Raw genomic sequence first — 23526 nt, 5'->3', positions numbered from 1 at the left:
ACACGTGCAGGTATATAGAGGTAGGCTGGGTGAAATAATCCGTCATTAACGAGCAACAATTGTCACCTTCATAGCCTTCCCACTCCTCCGAACTCTGTGGGCCGTGGTGACGAAACCGAGGAAGAATTCACGCGATGAGTATTTCGGAAACACCCTTGACTCATTGATAATTGCACAGCACGTGCAGATACCCGAAAACATGAATACAGTGTTCCATATCAGAAATGTCGTGCAATTTAACAACCCTCTGTTGCCACCAATTGCAATATGTTTGACCTAGCATGCTTATTTTAAAAGAAACATTTGACTTTTGAACGAGAGATAAGCTTTGACGTCAATTGTCTATTGGACTCTATGGGGACACTGTATGCTCGTGCGTTATCAAAGAGCAAACGTAACTAACAATACAGCAATGGAGTTGTTATTTTAAATCCGTTTAAATATAATCAAATATTACTAACAAAAGAGATGTTCTTTTTAAATCCTTCTTTTTAAGATTATAATCAAGCGTAGCTAACAATAGAGTTGTTCTTTCAAATTCTTTTTAAAAATAATCTTTTTATAGAATGTAGTGGGTGTAAGATTTTTTTTCGGGTTTCCACAAATGCACTCCAAATGACAGAGTACAATAAATCTCTGTGGCGCTCACCATTTCTTTGACTGCTTTTGGACACGGACGTACCTCAAAATAATGAACAATTTATTCACTTGGCTTTAACTCTTTTTGGACAAATGACAGCGAGGGAAAAAGACGGGCATTTATCTGCATAAAACTAAAATATCAATGCTAATATTAAAAATCCTGGGGAAGATAACTCATGGAGATCAACGAAACAATCTAATTTTTGCAAATTAAGGTCTTTTAGGGGTCTTCAGATAAGGCAAATGAAGTCAAATTTATTCAGTCCATGCTTGCACGGAATCATTTGAAATTCTACCCAACAAATTGTATAGATAATAGCACAAGTATCGTATAACATTCTGGACGACGAAGATACCTATCTGGACCAGGAAAACAAATTGACATGGAGGCGATTGCAATCACGTGCTAGATATAACAAGTACGGTGTCCCTGTCCACCTGCGCTGTAAAAATGGTCAGTGATGGATTTTATGGGTTAATGCCAGGTAAAAGGTCCAAGGGGGTCGTTAATGCTTACTTGCTGAGAGACATTGGCGTAATCTGTGGATAAGATCAACTTGGGGGGGGGGGGGGGGGCTGGAGAGAGAGAGAGAGAGAGAGAGAGAGAGAGAGAGAGAGAGAGTGTACAGAGTGGACTTTAGCTGAAAATCAGTTTTTGTTTTTTTTAAAGTTTTTATTAGTTTTATCAACGCTTTACAATTTTCTGCTTTCTATTAAAGACACACATAGCTAATGTTTTATAAACATGACACAAAAATTCTGAATAGGAGAAATGAATCATATTTAAGGGGAAGAGAAAGACAGACAGTCAGTAATGAGAAATCATGTTAAGAATTCTGTTTACTGTACTGGCATTTTTTTTCCCCTAAGTCTATTTTTTGGAGATGGTTTGTCGTCCGAAGCAAAGATGACGGACCACTTATTTATCAGCTTTTTAAGAACCCCAAAAGAGAGTAAATCATCGTTTATGTCTTTCACATATTCAATATTTAAACACTCATTCGTGTAAAACGCTGTTCCTATTGATTGGGCAATACTAATTCTTGAAGATCTATAAAGAAGTTAAAGCTACAAGGACGGATAGATCTTCTTGTGTCAAATGAATGCCGGTATTGTGACGCTACGTGATAATGACACCTACCTACGTCATTTGACTGAATTATCACTGGAAAAACGTCAAAACGCACGCTTAACCACGTGATTACTTTGTGTGTGGATGGATTGCATATATCAATTAGTTCGACCATTAGGTCACATAAGAATTCAAATCACCGACTTGCTCCCACAAGCCGCAACCTTGATGCCTAAAGTTTAGTATCATATCTCGTTACTTGCAAAATAACAATAAACTGCATATTTAGAAATATTCCAGATAAAAAAAACATTTTTTAAGCTGCAAAACTAAGAGAAAAAAAGTTAATTTAATACTAACGGATAACCAAAACAAAAACAAAAAAACAACACACACATATATATATATATATATATATTTGTATACATAGTTTACCTCGGGTATATTCAGTAGCTTGTTAAGTGAGGAAAAGTATTTCAGGAACGTGTGAAGAAAAACTTGCAATTAGTTTGTTTTCAGAAGCTTGCATTTTTGGTGGTAAAAATTCCAAAGATACCCGCGCACCTGTTTGTAACCGGATCTGATGCCCCACACTCACCAACGACTGAAGCGGCCTCGCGACGGGTCACGTGGTCTTTAAGTTGGGTAGACGCATGCAGATTCATCTTTTTAAATTCATTAAACTCCATCAACTTAAGAAACCTAAAACCATTGGGCAGTTTTATTTCCAAAGTAAGCACCAAAGCTTTATTGTGCGGTCAGACGCACAAAGCAGCGAATGTTTTTGAACTGATGCTATGAACGAAGTATGAGACGACATCTAATAATTTATAAGAATTGAAAAATGTTCAACTTTGCAAATTGTTATTTCACGTGTACTAAAATCAACCTTAATTAAAAAAGGAACAAAACCAAGTCCACGTTATTTCTTCCTTCAACTCAATGTATCTTCTGACATGTTTAGTACATGATTGTACATGTAATTTTCTAGCAAATGAGCATTAATCTAAAGCTTAAACGAGATTTGAATTATTTCGAGAGAAGCATTTCCTATAAGATTCAATGAGCTTTACTCATTAAAGCTAAAACGAATCGTGTACTGTCGTGTAACTCCAAGAAATGTTAGGTATTACTGTTGCTTGTTAATTTCATGACGCAGTATTTAGTTGTTCATTCGATTGAAGGTTTTACTTTACTCAGACTAACATTTCATTGTGAATCCATCTCATGACTGATATTAAAATTACGTAGCATTAAATTAATTCTGTTTGCTGATTCGGGTCTTGAAAAAAAATACATATGCATACATTGTACATTGATTAGCACGCTTGCGCAGTGACATAAGGAGAGCAGTGTCCAGCCTGGAATGCGCTGAGCCAAATGTTAACTACCCATGAGAATCACTCCATCAACACTTCTTAATTATTATCATTTACGATTTCACCTGTATCCATTTCAATTCAATTAAACATTCATTTTGTGTCCTTTTTATTTACAAATGTCGTTTGAATTTGCAAATACCTTTTCCTAAGACTTTAATTTAAGATAATCAAAACTCAAAACGAGGCCTCATGCTGGGATAACCACCACTATCAAGAGAAGGGATTTCTACCGCATCTCTAGAATGGTTCTCCTGTAGAGTAATCTCCCTTTGTTTTCGGTAGTCCCGCGGTGAATGGGAGTTCTCGCGTTTGTGACCGTAGTTTCAAATTGCCCAAATGTTGAGCTATGTTCAATGTTGAGAACCAATATGTGATCGTTTAATTTCTATTTGAGTTGAAATATCCTTGCATGGGAAGATGCATCGCTAAGAAAGGAACAATTTATCAAGCAGTTTAAAAACAGCCTTGAATTCATGGCAATTAGCGAACCCCAAATGATGAACAGAAGGCCGAGAACAACACATCTTTTGACTGTATTGTCAATGCATATCACTGAATGGGCATGGGTGTTCACAATAAATCTTCCTTATTTCTTTTTTTTCTCTTTGAAAATCTGTAAAGAATAGAAGATTTTGGGAAAGGTTAGAAGTTTACGACAACATTACCAGCAAAGAAAAAATTATTAAAAAATTGTAATAATAGATGATGAATGAGAGTTTTCTAAGGATAACTTGAAGAATGGTCATTTTAATTGTCATTAGAGAGAATGTTTTAAGGCTGCTCGGTCAGGATTAGCCAATATTACGGTCGTCTCGGACAAAAGGAGAGTTCGAAGTCATAAGAAAAGATTTCTGGTTTGATAAATGTTCCACCGAGTGCTACGTTTATTGTTCGCGGCATGCAAATGATAGTTAAATATTTATAATCCCACGGAAATTGACAATTTTTTCATCACCCGGTACAAAAGATGACGAATGGTGCATTTCAAATTAAAAGTCGTAAATATTATAACCGTATCATATATCACAGAGCTCGAAGAAGACCGAAGAGGGGCGATCCAGCTTCAAGAGAAACTTGACCTTTGTACCGGACAATGAAGAGAAGTCTCGCGTCTACACGAGATCAGGCGAGACTTTTCCCCCTCCAGGCAGCTCCACCCCCTTGAATGCACGCGACAGGAGATAGCTGTCGCAATCCGGCGTATGACCCTCGGCTTTTTTATTTTTTGGGTTAAAACTGTTAAGTGCTGTGTCAAAGTACGCTTCTATACTCAGCGAAATGCTACAAATCAGATTTTAAACCTTGTTAAAAAGTTTAAAAAGCCTCAGTGTGATTTGTTTAGTTTTGTAGAAAAAGATTGTTATGTCGAAATATACTTGTTTCACTGGTTACTTAAAAGATAAATGATTTATCCAAAAGCGCCCATTTAATAGAAACACTTGGTTTGATTTGTTTTAAAAAAAATTAATAAACGTTTTACTCAGTTATTTTTCACGTTGTACGATGATCATATATACGTATGCATATGCGTGCCACGGGGTCCACGTTAGGGTACATGCACGTGACACTTAAATTATTTTGGTTCATTAAATGCATATTGTGAGACTACTAATTGTTGACCTTAGGTGACTTAAACATATTTTTTTTTACATTACATTTTTGTCATATTGCTGGGCAATGACTGGACATTTTTACATCCTTCTAAGCAACATTGTCCAAAAAATCCACATATGTTACGGCATAGACCATTGCCTCGTTATATTATCCCACTTGTCAGTTGAAATATTCAGAATTAGAGTTAGAACATCAAATAAGTTCCAAATGCAATATATAGAATACCATACATGTCATGTAATGATATTTGTAGTTCCTGTAGGATTTTTCAAACGTTTTTTTTCAAAACGCCATGCAGTAATTTTACCTACCGGATGAATTTATTTCTCAGATAATTTATTTTGTATCAGTTGTTTTCCTATGGTAAATTTAAAATTTCCTTTAGATTTTAGAATTCTACTAGCAAAATCGCTTCCGAATTTTGTAAAAAGATGTCTTTCCATGTAAAAACATATCATTTCCATAGAAAATCTAAGAACTCTGAAGAAATGATAGAGTATAGTGTAGAGATAGTGTACTATAGTATTTGTGTGGAAATCATTGCTTTACTTACAGATAATTAAATACAACATAAAGGTAGATATCTTATAAAATCTAAGGACAATATATCAAATGTCTTATCAGGAATTTTTGGAAACTTTTTAGACGGTTGCGAATGCTGCTCTGTAAATGACATAGATATTTTGCAGTAGGGAGAAGCATATTGAAGATTTTTATGAACCTATTTTATGCTGATACAACAGCACTTCATAAAATTTATGTCTAGCTCAAAAAGCGTCGTGTCATGGCCTTAATCTCCATGAAATCTTGAACTGTACGGAGAATATTCCCCTTCCTATTAGTTAAGGTTCAAACCTCTCGACCCAAAGAAGAGCGCTGCAGTTTTCCATTGTTTTGGTCGGCTTTCTGTATCCAATTCGGGTTCGGGGATGAGACGCTTGTTCTTTACTCTCGCGCACCCCTGAAGGGGGACGAACGATTTTCACTCCCTGCCCACCCAGACTCTTCGCATACAATGGAAGACCCGGCTGTGCAACACAATATACACAATCATATGGCCTCCGCAGTAGAAGAAACCCAGACTTATTGTTCTGCCTGCCCACCTCGGCGACTTTTTGCCTCATATTTACAATATGTTTACACCTTGGAGAGATACTTTGTAATATTGGACAAAGAAAAATAAGAAAAATGAAATAAAAATCACAAAAATGAAAAGAGGACTTGGCTGAGTAGAAGACCTGGTCTGACCCTCCCCCAGAACAATGGCGCTCAAAGGACGCGCGCCAAAACGGGAAAGTTAGTTAGAAGTAACGAGATATAATCCATTCGATAATGTTTTATTCCGTCGTCAGAATTCCTATTAAACGAAACCCAGAAAGGTGTTTTTTTCTAATAAATTCTCCCCGAAAGTTTACACCTAGATGAAATATAAAAAAAATGTGAAATTACTTGATATCAATGTCCTTCATAATTAGTACCGGGTATAACGGAACGATAGATGCGAAATCTGCGTGTTCTATCGTAATTTTGAATTTAATGAAGTGATGTAAAATCTAAACACATTACAAGGTTAACACGTTGAAAAAATTAAGGACCATGTGCTTACCGGCAATGGTAGTTTAAAGTAGGATTAAATTTCACCCTGCAAACGGGTTCTAAAGATTATGTAAAGCCAGACCAATCTACATGTAGTCAATAAAAATAATATTGCACATGAGGAGAGGTGAATACGAACGAAATAATTGTTTCTAAATTAATGCATGGCATGTAAAGAACCATATAAGAACCAAGTATATTGAAATACGTGCAAATGTTTGCATCGAGCTTTTTCTTGTATAATATTATCTTATGATATGTTTCATTCATGATTTACGATTGAATGTCATTTATTAAGGTTGAAAATTTAGTATTCTCACATGAAGCATCATCAGGACTATAATCAAGACTTTTTGGGTGTAAATACTTCTCTGATTCCAGTTCTTGGAAAGTATACATACTGTAGCCTTTTATCTTTTTTACTATATTTGTGGAATATACTCTAAGCGTCTTGCTCAGAAATGACTGCTTGAATACAAGCTTGACTCTAATAAATTTTGAATGAGTTGTGAGATGTGGGTAAAAGGTTTCAAAGTTTAACCAAATGCATGATTTGTTTGCGTTTCTTGATTTCTAAAAATTCTTTATTTCAAACATTTAGTTTCAATGAAAAATCTGCTACATGCATGCATTATATCAATTTTCGGTGACTGGTTTCCAAATCGTATACCCTTTAATCAGAGTTATTGGTAGGACAACACAGATATAACTGTCTCCTTAACTAGACAAATGTTGCATTCACTCCACCATTGCAGTTCACCTTTGAAATTCAATTTCAAGTTATCCAGATAATTTTTGCGCTAAATCTCGCTGTCTCTTAGTTTACCAACCTTTTACTCTCTGTTTAAAGGCATAATATCTATGAAAATACGTATTATTTTATATTGCTTTGAATGTCGTGATATGCTAAGATTATGATATTATTAAAAGGATTTCTCTCTCGTAAATATCAATTTTTACTGTTATATGTAGACTAAACAAGCGAAATGACATTTTCTTGAATTCTTGTGCAGGATGACAAAAATTCGATTTGATCCCGCCTCTATTCATATGACCCCAAGTTTGAACTCTTTCGGAAAGCTTTTCGCGCATGCTCAACGCGGTAAATTAAAACAAACATGTCGGAAAACAGCAAATCTAACCGAGGAAGAAAGAGATGTTTAACCGATTCTGCGAGAAAAAGAAATAGAGCCACAGTAGCATCTAAATGGAACAAAAGCAGAGTATATATTGGTAATCAGTTTGAACGCTGGAATGAATTGAAGGCCATATTGAATGTGGATACGCATGCCGAAGTAGCCAATGTTTTGCTGAACAAGTGAGTCTCACACACGTGTTTTAGTTAACGTTTGTTTGTCTTTTATTCAAACAATTATTTTTGTAGAAGTGATACATAGATAGAAACCAATCATAAGTTATTTTTTCGAGAATATAGCCGATAAAAAAGAAGCAAAAATACAAGAAAAGTATTGTTAGACATTTACGATATGCACTCAGATATAAGAGGCCTCCGAAGGGGAAATCAAAATCAAAATATATAAACCCATGTTTGCAACTCAAATATTAGTTTGATTTTAATATAGGAAGTAAAAAATAAAACATATATGGATTAGAAATAAATAAATACTAGTTCATAGTTGTCAAAAGGATTAAAGTCTCTAATGAAAAAAGCCTCTGTACATACATTGTGTGCAGGTGTGTATTGCATAGTTTGTGCGATTGTGTGTTTACAACTACTTGCACATTCAGTAGAGTTTTGATTTGGAAATTTTAACGCCCCCTGCGCAGCTCTACATTGCTTAAATATCATTTTTGTTAATGATTTCTGTTTATTAGCTTTGTAACATTCTTTTGTAGTTATCATGCAAATAATATAGTTGATGCAGTCAGTGATTATCAACCAAACTCCCAAAAATCTGAAACAGAAGAATTAGAAAGAACAGTTAATGTAGTTTCAAAGGATACAGCTGTAACTTCAACACCTGGACCATCACATATACATTCTCGTTTCCACACCACATGTGATGTGTCAGACATATCATCGGCTGGAGAATATCATAGGTAGTTTGCGATTAATTTTACATGTTGTGAGAATATTGCCTTCCTTATTTTTTATAAGCATTACTGATTTACTGTATCAAGTATAGTTTCCTATGACAGCCATCAGTGGGACCCTCTCTTAATGAGCTAACTTTATTGTATTTACAGAGAGTCAGACATGTCGGGTATTGAAGAGTTTTGTAGTAGTGCGAAAAAAGCGTATGAAATTGAGAAGTCAACTTCCTTTATTAATCCTTTCGAGTAAGTTGTGTTTTGTGATCATATTATTGCATAAAGCTTACAAAAGATTAGCAGAATAAAAATTGAATGTTATTATGATTTGTGTCTTACAGTGGTTACCATAGTTTTATTTATGAAAATTAATGAGTTTTGTTTGTTCATAACAGTCTTACAATTGACGAGGATGAAATGTGCTTGCTGGACGATGATTCGTCTGATTCTGATGAGGAATTTCAGCCAAATTTCAACTTAACACTCAGGTAACAGCTATATCTAGCTAAAAACTGTTAGAATTGTTTTAAGTATTTAATCTAAAGAATTGCTGCATCCATAAATCAATTTATAAACTCTATCAAAGCTGATGTAGAATTCTGTTATGGAGGATGTATATCATATCTTCCTTTGAAACACCTTCTGTTCATTGAAATTTGTGTCACTAGTCTTTCAACAGTCTATGCTCTAATTGCAATTGTGGATTGTATAGCTGTTTCATTGTAAATATATATGTATTTAATTTTACAGACCAAGTAATGCAGACCAGCTTCCTATAGAGTACTCGGATGATGAGTCTGACACATGTGATGATGACCCTGCTGATGCTGCAGAAACAGACTACAAGAGAGTAAACAGTATTGAGGACGTAGAAACTTTAATTACTGACCGCCCTCTTCTTGTATACCAACAGCCCTTGTTGGATTTGGCCAACACACAGATTAGTACTATCTGCAAAATTTGTAATGAAGCTGTCAGCATTTGTGTGGATAATATTGGTTCAGCAACATATCTTAAATGGGTAAGAACCATTCAGAACATGTTTTAATGAGGGAGAATAAAGGTCTCAAAGTCAGTTCAAAAGACATGGTGACATACAAACTCATGATTTACCAACTAAAGAATTTTTATATGATTTCCACATTTTTTGTATATCATATGAAAAGATGAACTTTTGAAAAAATCACAGTGTTTTAAAGTGAATTGTTGGATATTTTTATTGATTTTTTTTTTTATTGAAAGATTTTGTAAAAACCATGCAGTTTAAAAGCTTTTCTTTCAATATTTATGAATTTATAAAGCCTGTTTTGTTGAAATCTCAATCCAGATTACTGATACATATTTTTTTATTGTAGGTCTGCAAATTAGGTCATGTTGCGAATAGGTGGTGTTCGCAGTCAATTCTCAACAGAAGAATGCATGCTGGAGACCTTGTTTTTGCATCAGCCATCCTATTGTCGGGCAACAATTTCCAGAAAATTTCAACACTGGCAAAGTTCTTAAAACTTCCAATTCTTAGCTCCTCATCATTTCACAGAATTCAAAAAACCTACCTTGTTCCATCAATTGACAGATTTTGGATTCAGAAACAAGAAAGTACTCTTAGAGAATTTCAAAATACAGATATAATAGTTTTAGGTAAATACTAAATAATATAGCCAATTTAAATTGAATACAAAAAAATTAATTTAAAAAGAAGAGTGAAGTATGGAATTCATGAAATGGTATACATGTTTCATTTAACTTGAGATATTTTATTCTGCATAGCCATACACTCATTTTTAGGTGATGGGCGTATGGATAGCCCAGGACACTGTGCACAATACTGTTCATACACCTTCATGGAGTATACATCCAAGAAAATTCTATGCATCACAACAATGGACAAACGAAGTACTGACCGGAAAAGCACCAACCTGGAGAAAGCTTGCTTCCTGCGAGGGATGCAGTTTTTTAAAGACAAAGGCATCAAAGTTGTAGAGGTGGTGACTGATGCACATGTCCAAATCGCTTCAGTAATGAGTATGTACATAGTGATATGATCATAAAATTCATTAGCTATTAAGCTAAAAATGTAATAAACTTGTTTAAGTGTTTTTACAAATCATATTTTGTGTAATTTTATATCTCATGGAAATTTATTTTCTGTATAAGTGTGTCTAATTCCTTTCTATGCTCTTGATTCTTGTTTTATCAATCTCATATGTTATACATATACTTTATGTTGATTATTAGGAAAGGATTTCCCGGATATAAAGCATTCTTTTGATGTCTGGCACGGGACAAAGAATTTGGGAAAGAAACTCACAAAGGTATAGACATTACTACTAAGTTAAATATAGACATTAATACTATTAAGTTAAATGTATATATGCGTGTAATGAAAACCATGACTTTACCTGTTGTTTGAGACTAGTCTGTGATTACCTACATTTATTGAACATGACATGTAGATCAGTCAAGAAAAAGGAAACAAAGAATTGAGTGGATGGGTCAAGGATGTAGTAAATCATTATTGGCACAGTGCAGAAGTTTCTACCACTTGTGAAGAGTTTCTTGTAAGTTTTAATTCACCTAAAGTTCAGAATATTTCGTATATTACCTCAGTACCAGTATCTATTATTAGTTTTGCTTTTGAGTCCCTGCAAAGAAAATCTAAATATTGTAATGTATAGGGTAATTTTGTCATATTCAAAAATTATCTTTTGTTGATTATTTTTACAATGACTTATATAATTATTCTTTTAATTGTATTTAAGGATGTTTGGTATGGTATGCTCCATCATATTGTAAATGAACATGAGTGGTTTGTACCATTTGCAAACTCTACGGTAAGCACTTGCCAACACGGCCCTTTAGAAGATGGTAGTCAGACAAAGGAGTACCTTAAGAAAGGATCAGCAGCCCATAATGCACTTAGACAAATCGTAATGGATAAACGGCTTGTGAAAAACATTCCATACTACCTTAACTGCCGGTATGTAAACTTATTGAAGGATAAAATTTTCCCCATTAGCTTGGAATAAATAATTTCGACTATCTATATTAATTTTAATGATCTTTTGGTGCATAATTTGACGTTTTTTATTATATATATGAAAGAAAAATGCATAGTATTTATTGGGTCTCTACAATGTACTGCACATTTCATGTTTTAACATATTTATAAAATAAAGAATGTACTATTGTAACCCTTGACATCTTTCAAACAAGACCAACTTTTAATGCTATCCATACAACCTTCAGCATTATCAAATATCCAACTCTGCATAGCAATTTAAAAAAAAAACAATCTCTTTCACAATCATATTGACTTTTCATTCATTGTAGGAGCACGTCAGAACTGGAAAATTTTCAAAATCTAATTCTGGTGTATTCCTCCAAGAGACACTCTTACAGCCCTCCAGTATATAGGGCAAGAAACAGGTTGGCTGCCCTTGACCATAATTCTCATGCAGAGCGAGAGGTGATGAAGAACAAAGATGGTTCTCTGAGGTTTGTAATGTTCGTCAAATATAATGCATAATATATCCAAAAATACTGGACAGAAAAACAATCACACTATCCCTTAAAATATTTACAGCCAACCAGTTTTGAATAAATCAGATAGTTTTTGCCCAATACAGCAACTGGCCTGGATGGAAAAAATGATGAAAATATATAAGCCATTTGAATAACATCTCATTTTTTTTTTATTTCTTGGCATTTACTTTGTAAAACCAGACCATATTCAAAATGAATGTTTTGTATTGCAGTTTTATCCAAGCATAATTTATTCATTTATGGTTATATGTAGGTGGCAAAGAAGTTACAACAAAAAAACATCTAGATGGTCTGTCCACCCTGTAAAAGTGGAGAAAAATTACAGTTATGTTCAAGACCTAATTCGGCATATCATCACCAGCAGGATAGAGGATGACATTGGAATGAACAGACCCATGGAATTGGAGGCAGACGATCCACGGCGGATATCTGCCCATTTGGCACCAGTTCCACCACCATCAACGAGAGACATTGTGGCTTCTCAAATTTCTAGATTCGAAAATCTAAATAAAACAATTGAGTACTGGACAGCGGAGGGGCAGTAAAGCTTTCATTTGTGACAATATTATGCCATTGATAGGGCTGGGTAATGCCTAGAGATTTCCATATTGCCATGTTCTGTGATATTTATCTCTGTGATATTTATCATATATTTTATTACAGGGAGCTAGACATAGTGGTTTGCTTCACTTGCATATGGATGATGCTGTAATCAGAGAATTGTTACAGGTTTTTCTCTTTGATAATTGTATGTCATTAGTCATCAATTTAAATAAATAAATCATGTTTTTTTTATTGATATCTGAGATTTTATATTACACTACTTTGATCTGATTAAAAACAGAACAAACACTTTTCCTGCAAATGTAATTTAATTTCAATTGAACCTCCCCCCAACGAAACCTTTATATTGTCCAAATGGATTGGGATACTTGTCCCGGATGCGCCAAACACAACAGCTGGGTATCACACGTCTAATCCCTGCCCCAAGTCTGCCATGTTGCCAGACTATGAACTGCCTGTAGGCCGCAAATCTGTTTGCTCTATTAAGGTCTTCATCAGGGGGCATGACGAGCAACTCCTCCCTCAGCCTTCTTGCCACTGCAAGAACTGCCTCGTCCAGGACAATCAAGTAGAAGTCCTGCAGAAATAGGAATATGAATTCATATGACATATCCCTTGAGCTATTTTGTTATCTAAATTATATAACTACTCGTTAGTTTAAAAGTGATTAAATGAAGGTATAATACTGAAACTTAATCAAAGTGAATCTGATTTGTTAACTTGGTTACATACAGGCAGTCTTGAGTAGCAGTTTGGTCTAGTTCTGCCACAACATCGTCTCTCTGCTTCCGTTGGCATTTCCCGGCAATATGTGCAGGTACACCAGGCCGGGGTAGGACCATCTGGTGGAGGATGATGTCCGCCATGCTGTCCGTCGTCCCTGTCCAAAACGTCGAACACGAATTCAGGGTGTTGTGATGCGATATCGACAACAAGTCCCCTCAGGTCACAATCCGATAGACGAGAAATTCTATCCTGAAATGATTAAAAACAATTTTTGCATGTCAGCACATTTTTTCCAGAATGGAACATATTCGGTCACAAATTGTTGAAAAACAATATTCTTATATCCATGAATTTTCTTTTAATACATATGTCAGGATAACTTATTTAAAATATTAATATTTATACCTGCAACTGACGATTTCTCTCCTCTAAAGTAGCTGCTGCTACCTGAGCCCTGTTGGGTCCATCAGCAGCTCCCCTGCGTGGTTGACCTCTTCCTCTTGAAGCTCTCCTTGGTCCTCTGCCCCTCCCTCTTACACCCCTGAGGGTGTCACGACCCCGGCCCCTACCTCTACCTCTACCTCTACCTCTTCTAATTGTCTGGTCAGGATCAGCTGGCTCGCTGCTGTCAGAACTACCGGTATCATGTGGATACATTGAGCTTCTAGAGTCCTGAAATAACCACCAATACATGTTTGTCTTTGTTATATATAAAAAAAAAGTAAGACGGGTGTTAACTTGTATCTGATAGATCGATTTTTCTGATTGATTTTTTTTTCATTTTACATTTTTGGTTGGTTATTACAGTGTTTAGTTGTATGTTTAATTGATCCCCCCCCCCCTAATTTTGAAGCAGAGAACCATCATTTCTGCTTTACAGATAAACTGGAATGTGCATATTTACAGGGGGTAAAATCTAAAGATATTTTACGTAAATTCTAACATGACACAGTCACCTGAAATTTTATTATAAACTTGCAAAGGTGGCTCAATATAACCAAAACAATTCAATCCCCTCTAGAAATAAAGTGTTAAAGGGAAGGATTTTCCCATCACACTTATATAAAAGAGGTAGAATATTTCAATCTTTGGCTGTATATTGAACGACTTGTTGATAAAAAAAAACAGGTGTCCGTGATAATAAAAATAGAACGTCTATATGTTAACTGATGAAACAGAGACACTACACATCGAATATCATATTTATCAATTTTTCATACCCATTTTTTTCCGTATATAATAATCTAGTTTGTATTATAAGTATGAAACGCTCACAATTTATTATGATGTTTTATGTTGCAATTTTACTGGAATAAAAAAAATACCCCTTTGGGTACCCCATTCATGTTTCAATGTACAAAACATCGAACGGAAACAATTGTCATTGATCTATTACAATTTATTAATAGAAATGGATTAAATAATACTTTCTGGAAGGGATAGGCTTGCAATACACCTTCCACTATGTATGAATAATTTTATTATCACATAAGATTACTGTCATGTGCTTACCTCGTCATCCATTACGCTGCATCCGGGTATGTAAAACTCAGCTTCGGTAGACGTCGGAAAAACTTCCGATGCATAATTAACACGGTGAGTTCGGACGAGTTTAATCAATTAATTAATGATTAGGAGACTTTTTATAGACACAGTGATGCATTATTTAAGTATTTGATGTTATATCTTTGTTTTATGGTAACTTTCAGCAATATGAAAAGTACATCAAAATCTTAGACAATATGCCTTTAAAGGCATAATATCTATGAAAATACGTATTATTTTATATTGCTTTGAATGTCGTGATATGCTAAGATTATGATATTATTAAAAGGATTTCTCTCTCGTAAATATCAATTTTTACTGTTATATGTAGACTAAACAAGCGAAATGACATTTTCTTGAATTCTTGTGCAGGATGACAAAAATTCGATTTGATCCCGCCTCTATTCATATGACCCCAAGTTTGAACTCTTTCGGAAAGCTTTTCGCGCATGCTCAACGCGGTAAATTAAAACAAACATGTCGGAAAACAGCAAATCTAACCGAGGAAGAAAGAGATGTTTAACCGATTCTGCGAGAAAAAGAAATAGAGCCACAGTAGCATCTAAATGGAACAAAAGCAGAGTATATATTGGTAATCAGTTTGAACGCTGGAATGAATTGAAGGCCATATTGAATGTGGATACGCATGCCGAAGTAGCCAATGTTTTGCTGAACAAGTGAGTCTCACACACGTGTTTTAGTTAACGTTTGTTTGTCTTTTATTCAAACAATTATTTTTGTAGAAGTGATACATAGATAGAAACCAATCATAAGTTATTTTTTCGAGAATATAGCCGATAAAAAAGAAGCAAAAATACAAGAAAAGTATTGTTAGACATTTACGATATGCACTCAGATATAAGAGGCCTCCGAAGGGGAAATCAAAATCAAAATATATAAACCCATGTTTGCAACTCAAATATTAGTTTGATTTTAATATAGGAAGTAAAAAATAAAACATATATGGATTAGAAATAAATAAATACTAGTTCATAGTTGTCAAAAGGATTAAAGTCTCTAATGAAAAAAGCCTCTGTACATACATTGTGTGCAGGTGTGTATTGCATAGTTTGTGCGATTGTGTGTTTACAACTACTTGCACATTCAGTAGAGTTTTGATTTGGAAATTTTAACGCCCCCTGCGCAGCTCTACATTGCTTAAATATCATTTTTGTTAATGATTTCTGTTTATTAGCTTTGTAACATTCTTTTGTAGTTATCATGCAAATAATATAGTTGATGCAGTCAGTGATTATCAACCAAACTCCCAAAAATCTGAAACAGAAGAATTAGAAAGAACAGTTAATGTAGTTTCAAAGGATACAGCTGTAACTTCAACACCTGGACCATCACATATACATTCTCGTTTCCACACCACATGTGATGTGTCAGACATATCATCGGCTGGAGAATATCATAGGTAGTTTGCGATTAATTTTACATGTTGTGAGAATATTGCCTTCCTTATTTTTTATAAGCATTACTGATTTACTGTATCAAGTATAGTTTCCTATGACAGCCATCAGTGGGACCCTCTCTTAATGAGCTAACTTTATTGTATTTACAGAGAGTCAGACATGTCGGGTATTGAAGAGTTTTGTAGTAGTGCGAAAAAAGCGTATGAAATTGAGAAGTCAACTTCCTTTATTAATCCTTTCGAGTAAGTTGTGTTTTGTGATCATATTATTGCATAAAGCTTACAAAAGATTAGCAGAATAAAAATTGAATGTTATTATGATTTGTGTCTTACAGTGGTTACCATAGTTTTATTTATGAAAATTAATGAGTTTTGTTTGTTCATAACAGTCTTACAATTGACGAGGATGAAATGTGCTTGCTGGACGATGATTCGTCTGATTCTGATGAGGAATTTCAGCCAAATTTCAACTTAACACTCAGGTAACAGCTATATCTAGCTAAAAACTGTTAGAATTGTTTTAAGTATTTAATCTAAAGAATTGCTGCATCCATAAATCAATTTATAAACTCTATCAAAGCTGATGTAGAATTCTGTTATGGAGGATGTATATCATATCTTCCTTTGAAACACCTTCTGTTCATTGAAATTTGTGTCACTAGTCTTTCAACAGTCTATGCTCTAATTGCAATTGTGGATTGTATAGCTGTTTCATTGTAAATATATATGTATTTAATTTTACAGACCAAGTAATGCAGACCAGCTTCCTATAGAGTACTCGGATGATGAGTCTGACACATGTGATGATGACCCTGCTGATGCTGCAGAAACAGACTACAAGAGAGTAAACAGTATTGAGGACGTAGAAACTTTAATTACTGACCGCCCTCTTCTTGTATACCAACAGCCCTTGTTGGATTTGGCCAACACACAGATTAGTACTATCTGCAAAATTTGTAATGAAGCTGTCAGCATTTGTGTGGATAATATTGGTTCAGCAACATATCTTAAATGGGTAAGAACCATTCAGAACATGTTTTAATGAGGGAGAATAAAGGTCTCAAAGTCAGTTCAAAAGACATGGTGACATACAAACTCATGATTTACCAACTAAAGAATTTTTATATGATTTCCACATTTTTTGTATATCATATGAAAAGATGAACTTTTGAAAAAATCACAGTGTTTTAAAGTGAATTGTTGGATATTTTTATTGATTTTTTTTTTTATTGAAAGATTTTGTAAAAACCATGCAGTTTAAAAGCTTTTCTTTCAATATTTATGAATTTATAAAGCCTGTTTTGTTGAAATCTCAATCCAGATTACTGATACATATTTTTTTATTGTAGGTCTGCAAATTAGGTCATGTTGCGAATAGGTGGTGTTCGCAGTCAATTCTCAACAGAAGAATGCATGCTGGAGACCTTGTTTTTGCATCAGCCATCCTATTGTCGGGCAACAATTTCCAGAAAATTTCAACACTGGCAAAGTTCTTAAAACTTCCAATTCTTAGCTCCTCATCATTTCACAGAATTCAAAAAACCTACCTTGTTCCATCAATTGACAGATTTTGGATTCAGAAACAAGAAAGTACTCTTAGAGAATTTCAAAATACAGATATAATAGTTTTAGGTAAATACTAAATAATATAGCCAATTTAAATTGAATACAAAAAAATTAATTTAAAAAGAAGAGTGAAGTATGGAATTCATGAAATGGTATACATGTTTCATTTAACTTGAGATATTTTATTCTGCATAGCCATACACTCATTTTTAGGTGATGGGCGTATGGATAGCCCAGGACACTGTGCACAATACTGTTCATACACCTTCATGGAGTATACATCCAAGAAAATTCTATGCATCACAACAATGGACAAACGAAGTACTGACCGGAAAAGCACCAACCTGGAGAAAGCTTGCTTCCTGCGAGGGATGCAGTTTTTTAAAGACAAAGGCATCAAAGTTGTAGAGGTGGTGACTGATGCACATGTCCAAATCGCTTCAGTAATGAGTATGTACATAGTGATATGATCATAAAATTCATTAGCTATTAAGCTAAAAATGTAATAAACTTGTTTAAGTGTTTTTACAAATCATATTTTGTGTAATTTTATATCTCATGGAAATTTATTTTCTGTATAAGTGTGTCTAATTCCTTTCTATGCTCTTGATTCTTGTTTTATCAATCTCATATGTTATACATATACTTTATGTTGATTATTAGGAAAGGATTTCCCGGATATAAAGCATTCTTTTGATGTCTGGCACGGGACAAAGAATTTGGGAAAGAAACTCACAAAGGTATAGACATTACTACTAAGTTAAATATAGACATTAATACTATTAAGTTAAATGTATATATGCGTGTAATGAAAACCATGACTTTACCTGTTGTTTGAGACTAGTCTGTGATTACCTACATTTATTGAACATGACATGTAGATCAGTCAAGAAAAAGGAAACAAAGAATTGAGTGGATGGGTCAAGGATGTAGTAAATCATTATTGGCACAGTGCAGAAGTTTCTACCACTTGTGAAGAGTTTCTTGTAAGTTTTAATTCACCTAAAGTTCAGAATATTTCGTATATTACCTCAGTACCAGTATCTATTATTAGTTTTGCTTTTGAGTCCCTGCAAAGAAAATCTAAATATTGTAATGTATAGGGTAATTTTGTCATATTCAAAAATTATCTTTTGTTGATTATTTTTACAATGACTTATATAATTATTCTTTTAATTGTATTTAAGGATGTTTGGTATGGTATGCTCCATCATATTGTAAATGAACATGAGTGGTTTGTACCATTTGCAAACTCTACGGTAAGCACTTGCCAACACGGCCCTTTAGAAGATGGTAGTCAGACAAAGGAGTACCTTAAGAAAGGATCAGCAGCCCATAATGCACTTAGACAAATCGTAATGGATAAACGGCTTGTGAAAAACATTCCATACTACCTTAACTGCCGGTATGTAAACTTATTGAAGGATAAAATTTTCCCCATTAGCTTGGAATAAATAATTTCGACTATCTATATTAATTTTAATGATCTTTTGGTGCATAATTTGACGTTTTTTATTATATATATGAAAGAAAAATGCATAGTATTTATTGGGTCTCTACAATGTACTGCACATTTCATGTTTTAACATATTTATAAAATAAAGAATGTACTATTGTAACCCTTGACATCTTTCAAACAAGACCAACTTTTAATGCTATCCATACAACCTTCAGCATTATCAAATATCCAACTCTGCATAGCAATTTAAAAAAAAAACAATCTCTTTCACAATCATATTGACTTTTCATTCATTGTAGGAGCACGTCAGAACTGGAAAATTTTCAAAATCTAATTCTGGTGTATTCCTCCAAGAGACACTCTTACAGCCCTCCAGTATATAGGGCAAGAAACAGGTTGGCTGCCCTTGACCATAATTCTCATGCAGAGCGAGAGGTGATGAAGAACAAAGATGGTTCTCTGAGGTTTGTAATGTTCGTCAAATATAATGCATAATATATCCAAAAATACTGGACAGAAAAACAATCACACTATCCCTTAAAATATTTACAGCCAACCAGTTTTGAATAAATCAGATAGTTTTTGCCCAATACAGCAACTGGCCTGGATGGAAAAAATGATGAAAATATATAAGCCATTTGAATAACATCTCATTTTTTTTTTATTTCTTGGCATTTACTTTGTAAAACCAGACCATATTCAAAATGAATGTTTTGTATTGCAGTTTTATCCAAGCATAATTTATTCATTTATGGTTATATGTAGGTGGCAAAGAAGTTACAACAAAAAAACATCTAGATGGTCTGTCCACCCTGTAAAAGTGGAGAAAAATTACAGTTATGTTCAAGACCTAATTCGGCATATCATCACCAGCAGGATAGAGGATGACATTGGAATGAACAGACCCATGGAATTGGAGGCAGACGATCCACGGCGGATATCTGCCCATTTGGCACCAGTTCCACCACCATCAACGAGAGACATTGTGGCTTCTCAAATTTCTAGATTCGAAAATCTAAATAAAACAATTGAGTACTGGACAGCGGAGGGGCAGTAAAGCTTTCATTTGTGACAATATTATGCCATTGATAGGGCTGGGTAATGCCTAGAGATTTCCATATTGCCATGTTCTGTGATATTTATCTCTGTGATATTTATCATATATTTTATTACAGGGAGCTAGACATAGTGGTTTGCTTCACTTGCATATGGATGATGCTGTAATCAGAGAATTGTTACAGGTTTTTCTCTTTGATAATTGTATGTCATTAGTCATCAATTTAAATAAATAAATCATGTTTTTTTTATTGATATCTGAGATTTTATATTACACTACTTTGATCTGATTAAAAACAGAACAAACACTTTTCCTGCAAATGTAATTTAATTTCAATTGAACCTCCCCCCAACGAAACCTTTATATTGTCCAAATGGATTGGGATACTTGTCCCGGATGCGCCAAACACAACAGCTGGGTATCACACGTCTAATCCCTGCCCCAAGTCTGCCATGTTGCCAGACTATGAACTGCCTGTAGGCCGCAAATCTGTTTGCTCTATTAAGGTCTTCATCAGGGGGCATGACGAGCAACTCCTCCCTCAGCCTTCTTGCCACTGCAAGAACTGCCTCGTCCAGGACAATCAAGTAGAAGTCCTGCAGAAATAGGAATATGAATTCATATGACATATCCCTTGAGCTATTTTGTTATCTAAATTATATAACTACTCGTTAGTTTAAAAGTGATTAAATGAAGGTATAATACTGAAACTTAATCAAAGTGAATCTGATTTGTTAACTTGGTTACATACAGGCAGTCTTGAGTAGCAGTTTGGTCTAGTTCTGCCACAACATCGTCTCTCTGCTTCCGTTGGCATTTCCCGGCAATATGTGCAGGTACACCAGGCCGGGGTAGGACCATCTGGTGGAGGATGATGTCCGCCATGCTGTCCGTCGTCCCTGTCCAAAACGTCGAACACGAATTCAGGGTGTTGTGATGCGATATCGACAACAAGTCCCCTCAGGTCACAATCCGATAGACGAGAAATTCTATCCTGAAATGATTAAAAACAATTTTTGCATGTCAGCACATTTTTTCCAGAATGGAACATATTCGGTCACAAATTGTTGAAAAACAATATTCTTATATCCATGAATTTTCTTTTAATACATATGTCAGGATAACTTATTTAAAATATTAATATTTATACCTGCAACTGACGATTTCTCTCCTCTAAAGTAGCTGCTGCTACCTGAGCCCTGTTGGGTCCATCAGCAGCTCCCCTGCGTGGTTGACCTCTTCCTCTTGAAGCTCTCCTTGGTCCTCTGCCCCTCCCTCTTACACCCCTGAGGGTGTCACGACCCCGGCCCCTACCTCTACCTCTACCTCTACCTCTTCTAATTGTCTGGTCAGGATCAGCTGGCTCGCTGCTGTCAGAACTACCGGTATCATGTGGATACATTGAGCTTCTAGAGTCCTGAAATAACCACCAATACATGTTTGTCTTTGTTATATATAAAAAAAAAGTAAGACGGGTGTTAACTTGTATCTGATAGATCGATTTTTCTGATTGATTTTTTTTTCATTTTACATTTTTGGTTGGTTATTACAGTGTTTAGTTGTATGTTTAATTGATCCCCCCCCCCTAATTTTGAAGCAGAGAACCATCATTTCTGCTTTACAGATAAACTGGAATGTGCATATTTACAGGGGGTAAAATCTAAAGATATTTTACGTAAATTCTAACATGACACAGTCACCTGAAATTTTATTATAAACTTGCAAAGGTGGCTCAATATAACCAAAACAATTCAATCCCCTCTAGAAATAAAGTGTTAAAGGGAAGGATTTTCCCATCACACTTATATAAAAGAGGTAGAATATTTCAATCTTTGGCTGTATATTGAACGACTTGTTGATAAAAAAAAACAGGTGTCCGTGATAATAAAAATAGAACGTCTATATGTTAACTGATGAAACAGAGACACTACACATCGAATATCATATTTATCAATTTTTCATACCCATTTTTTTCCGTATATAATAATCTAGTTTGTATTATAAGTATGAAACGCTCACAATTTATTATGATGTTTTATGTTGCAATTTTACTGGAATAAAAAAAATACCCCTTTGGGTACCCCATTCATGTTTCAATGTACAAAACATCGAACGGAAACAATTGTCATTGATCTATTACAATTTATTAATAGAAATGGATTAAATAATACTTTCTGGAAGGGATAGGCTTGCAATACACCTTCCACTATGTATGAATAATTTTATTATCACATAAGATTACTGTCATGTGCTTACCTCGTCATCCATTACGCTGCATCCGGGTATGTAAAACTCAGCTTCGGTAGACGTCGGAAAAACTTCCGATGCATAATTAACACGGTGAGTTCGGACGAGTTTAATCAATTAATTAATGATTAGGAGACTTTTTATAGACACAGTGATGCATTATTTAAGTATTTGATGTTATATCTTTGTTTTATGGTAACTTTCAGCAATATGAAAAGTACATCAAAATCTTAGACAATATGCCTTTAAAAGAAGCAAAGAAGAAAGTACCTTCTAACTGTCCATAAAATTTAATTATCTCTACTACTCAGACAAAAAGTCAACAATCTCTGGGGAGACCCCACAATAACATATTGTTTTGAATTTGTTTTCAAACCACACAAGAATGTTAATGGTCCTTGGGTCTATTGTGGGGGGATGCCCCTGTTAAGGATAAATCGATCCCTCACACCCCGAGTATCTAGGTGTTACGCCGATAAACAGTTGCAACATTCCTAGGGTCGTTTTTATTAGTCATCAAATGTAAAGCTTTTCCCGCTTTTATTGCTTTTCTCGTTCTTTTTTTTCTATTTTTTTTTTTTACAATTTATTCAGAATGCAGCAGGAATTACTTATTTTCCAGTCATAAGCGTGTAAAATATACTTCGTAAGAATAACATTGATGATTAATGTTATTGTTTACATGTAAATATTAACAACCACCAATTACAAAACCAAAAACTTTTATTAATCTCTCTCTCTCTCTCTCTCTCTCTCTCTCTCTCTCTCTCTCTCTCTCTCTCTCTCTCTCTCTCTCTCTCTCTCTCTCCATAGCACTTCTAAAATTTCGCTTACCAAAAACTCTGAAAATACGAAAGATGTTTGATTAATTTCCACCTACGATAAAATAAAGACAAATTCATTATCTTACACGACACTCATTGCAGAATGACGAAGAGGTCTTCACCTGTTTGTGTCTCCATCAAAAACACATTATCTTTCTCTCTTGACATGTCATAAGCCTAAATATATTAAAGCAACAAAACCATTGGATATAAAAAAAAT

The 23526-nt window shown here is 34.6% G+C and overlaps 4 protein-coding genes across 4 annotated transcripts; 2 read left to right on the top strand and 2 right to left on the bottom strand.

The window, feature by feature from the left end:
• Positions 1 to 7194: 7194 nt before the first annotated feature.
• On the top strand, positions 7195 to 12684 carry LOC128190849 (uncharacterized). The gene is made up of 12 exons (XM_052863062.1): positions 7195 to 7624; positions 8164 to 8367; positions 8515 to 8607; positions 8754 to 8846; positions 9109 to 9379; positions 9714 to 9996; positions 10144 to 10380; positions 10594 to 10670; positions 10812 to 10916; positions 11118 to 11335; positions 11689 to 11853; positions 12155 to 12684. The coding sequence occupies exons 1-12, from the start codon at positions 7425 to 7427 to the stop codon at positions 12444 to 12446; spliced, it is 2238 nt and encodes a 745-aa protein (XP_052719022.1). The 5' UTR covers positions 7195 to 7424; the 3' UTR covers positions 12447 to 12684.
• A 76-nt stretch (positions 12685 to 12760) lies between these two features.
• Positions 12761 to 14017, bottom strand: LOC128190850 (uncharacterized). Its single transcript, XM_052863063.1, has 3 exons — positions 13597 to 14017; positions 13198 to 13440; positions 12761 to 13042 (listed from the first exon to the last, which is right to left on the bottom strand). The coding sequence occupies exons 1-3, from the start codon at positions 13882 to 13884 to the stop codon at positions 12779 to 12781; spliced, it is 795 nt and encodes a 264-aa protein (XP_052719023.1). The 5' UTR covers positions 13885 to 14017; the 3' UTR covers positions 12761 to 12778.
• Positions 14018 to 14983: 966 nt separating this feature from the next.
• Positions 14984 to 20473, top strand: LOC128190805 (uncharacterized). Its single transcript, XM_052863005.1, has 12 exons — positions 14984 to 15413; positions 15953 to 16156; positions 16304 to 16396; positions 16543 to 16635; positions 16898 to 17168; positions 17503 to 17785; positions 17933 to 18169; positions 18383 to 18459; positions 18601 to 18705; positions 18907 to 19124; positions 19478 to 19642; positions 19944 to 20473. The coding sequence occupies exons 1-12, from the start codon at positions 15214 to 15216 to the stop codon at positions 20233 to 20235; spliced, it is 2238 nt and encodes a 745-aa protein (XP_052718965.1). The 5' UTR covers positions 14984 to 15213; the 3' UTR covers positions 20236 to 20473.
• Positions 20474 to 20549: 76 nt separating this feature from the next.
• LOC128190806 (uncharacterized) lies at positions 20550 to 22720 on the bottom strand. Its single transcript, XM_052863006.1, has 3 exons — positions 21386 to 22720; positions 20987 to 21229; positions 20550 to 20831 (listed from the first exon to the last, which is right to left on the bottom strand). Exons 1-3 carry the CDS (start codon positions 21671 to 21673, stop codon positions 20568 to 20570), a joined length of 795 nt encoding a protein of 264 aa, XP_052718966.1. The 5' UTR covers positions 21674 to 22720; the 3' UTR covers positions 20550 to 20567.
• Between the last annotated feature and the right edge of the window lie 806 nt (positions 22721 to 23526).

This window comes from Crassostrea angulata, chromosome 6, assembly GCF_025612915.1.
Source record: "Crassostrea angulata isolate pt1a10 chromosome 6, ASM2561291v2, whole genome shotgun sequence".
In the NCBI taxonomy this organism is placed as follows: domain Eukaryota; kingdom Metazoa; phylum Mollusca; class Bivalvia; order Ostreida; family Ostreidae; genus Magallana; species Magallana angulata.
The sequence above is the reverse complement of the archived record's forward strand: the minus strand, read 5'-3'. Positions and strand labels throughout refer to the sequence as shown.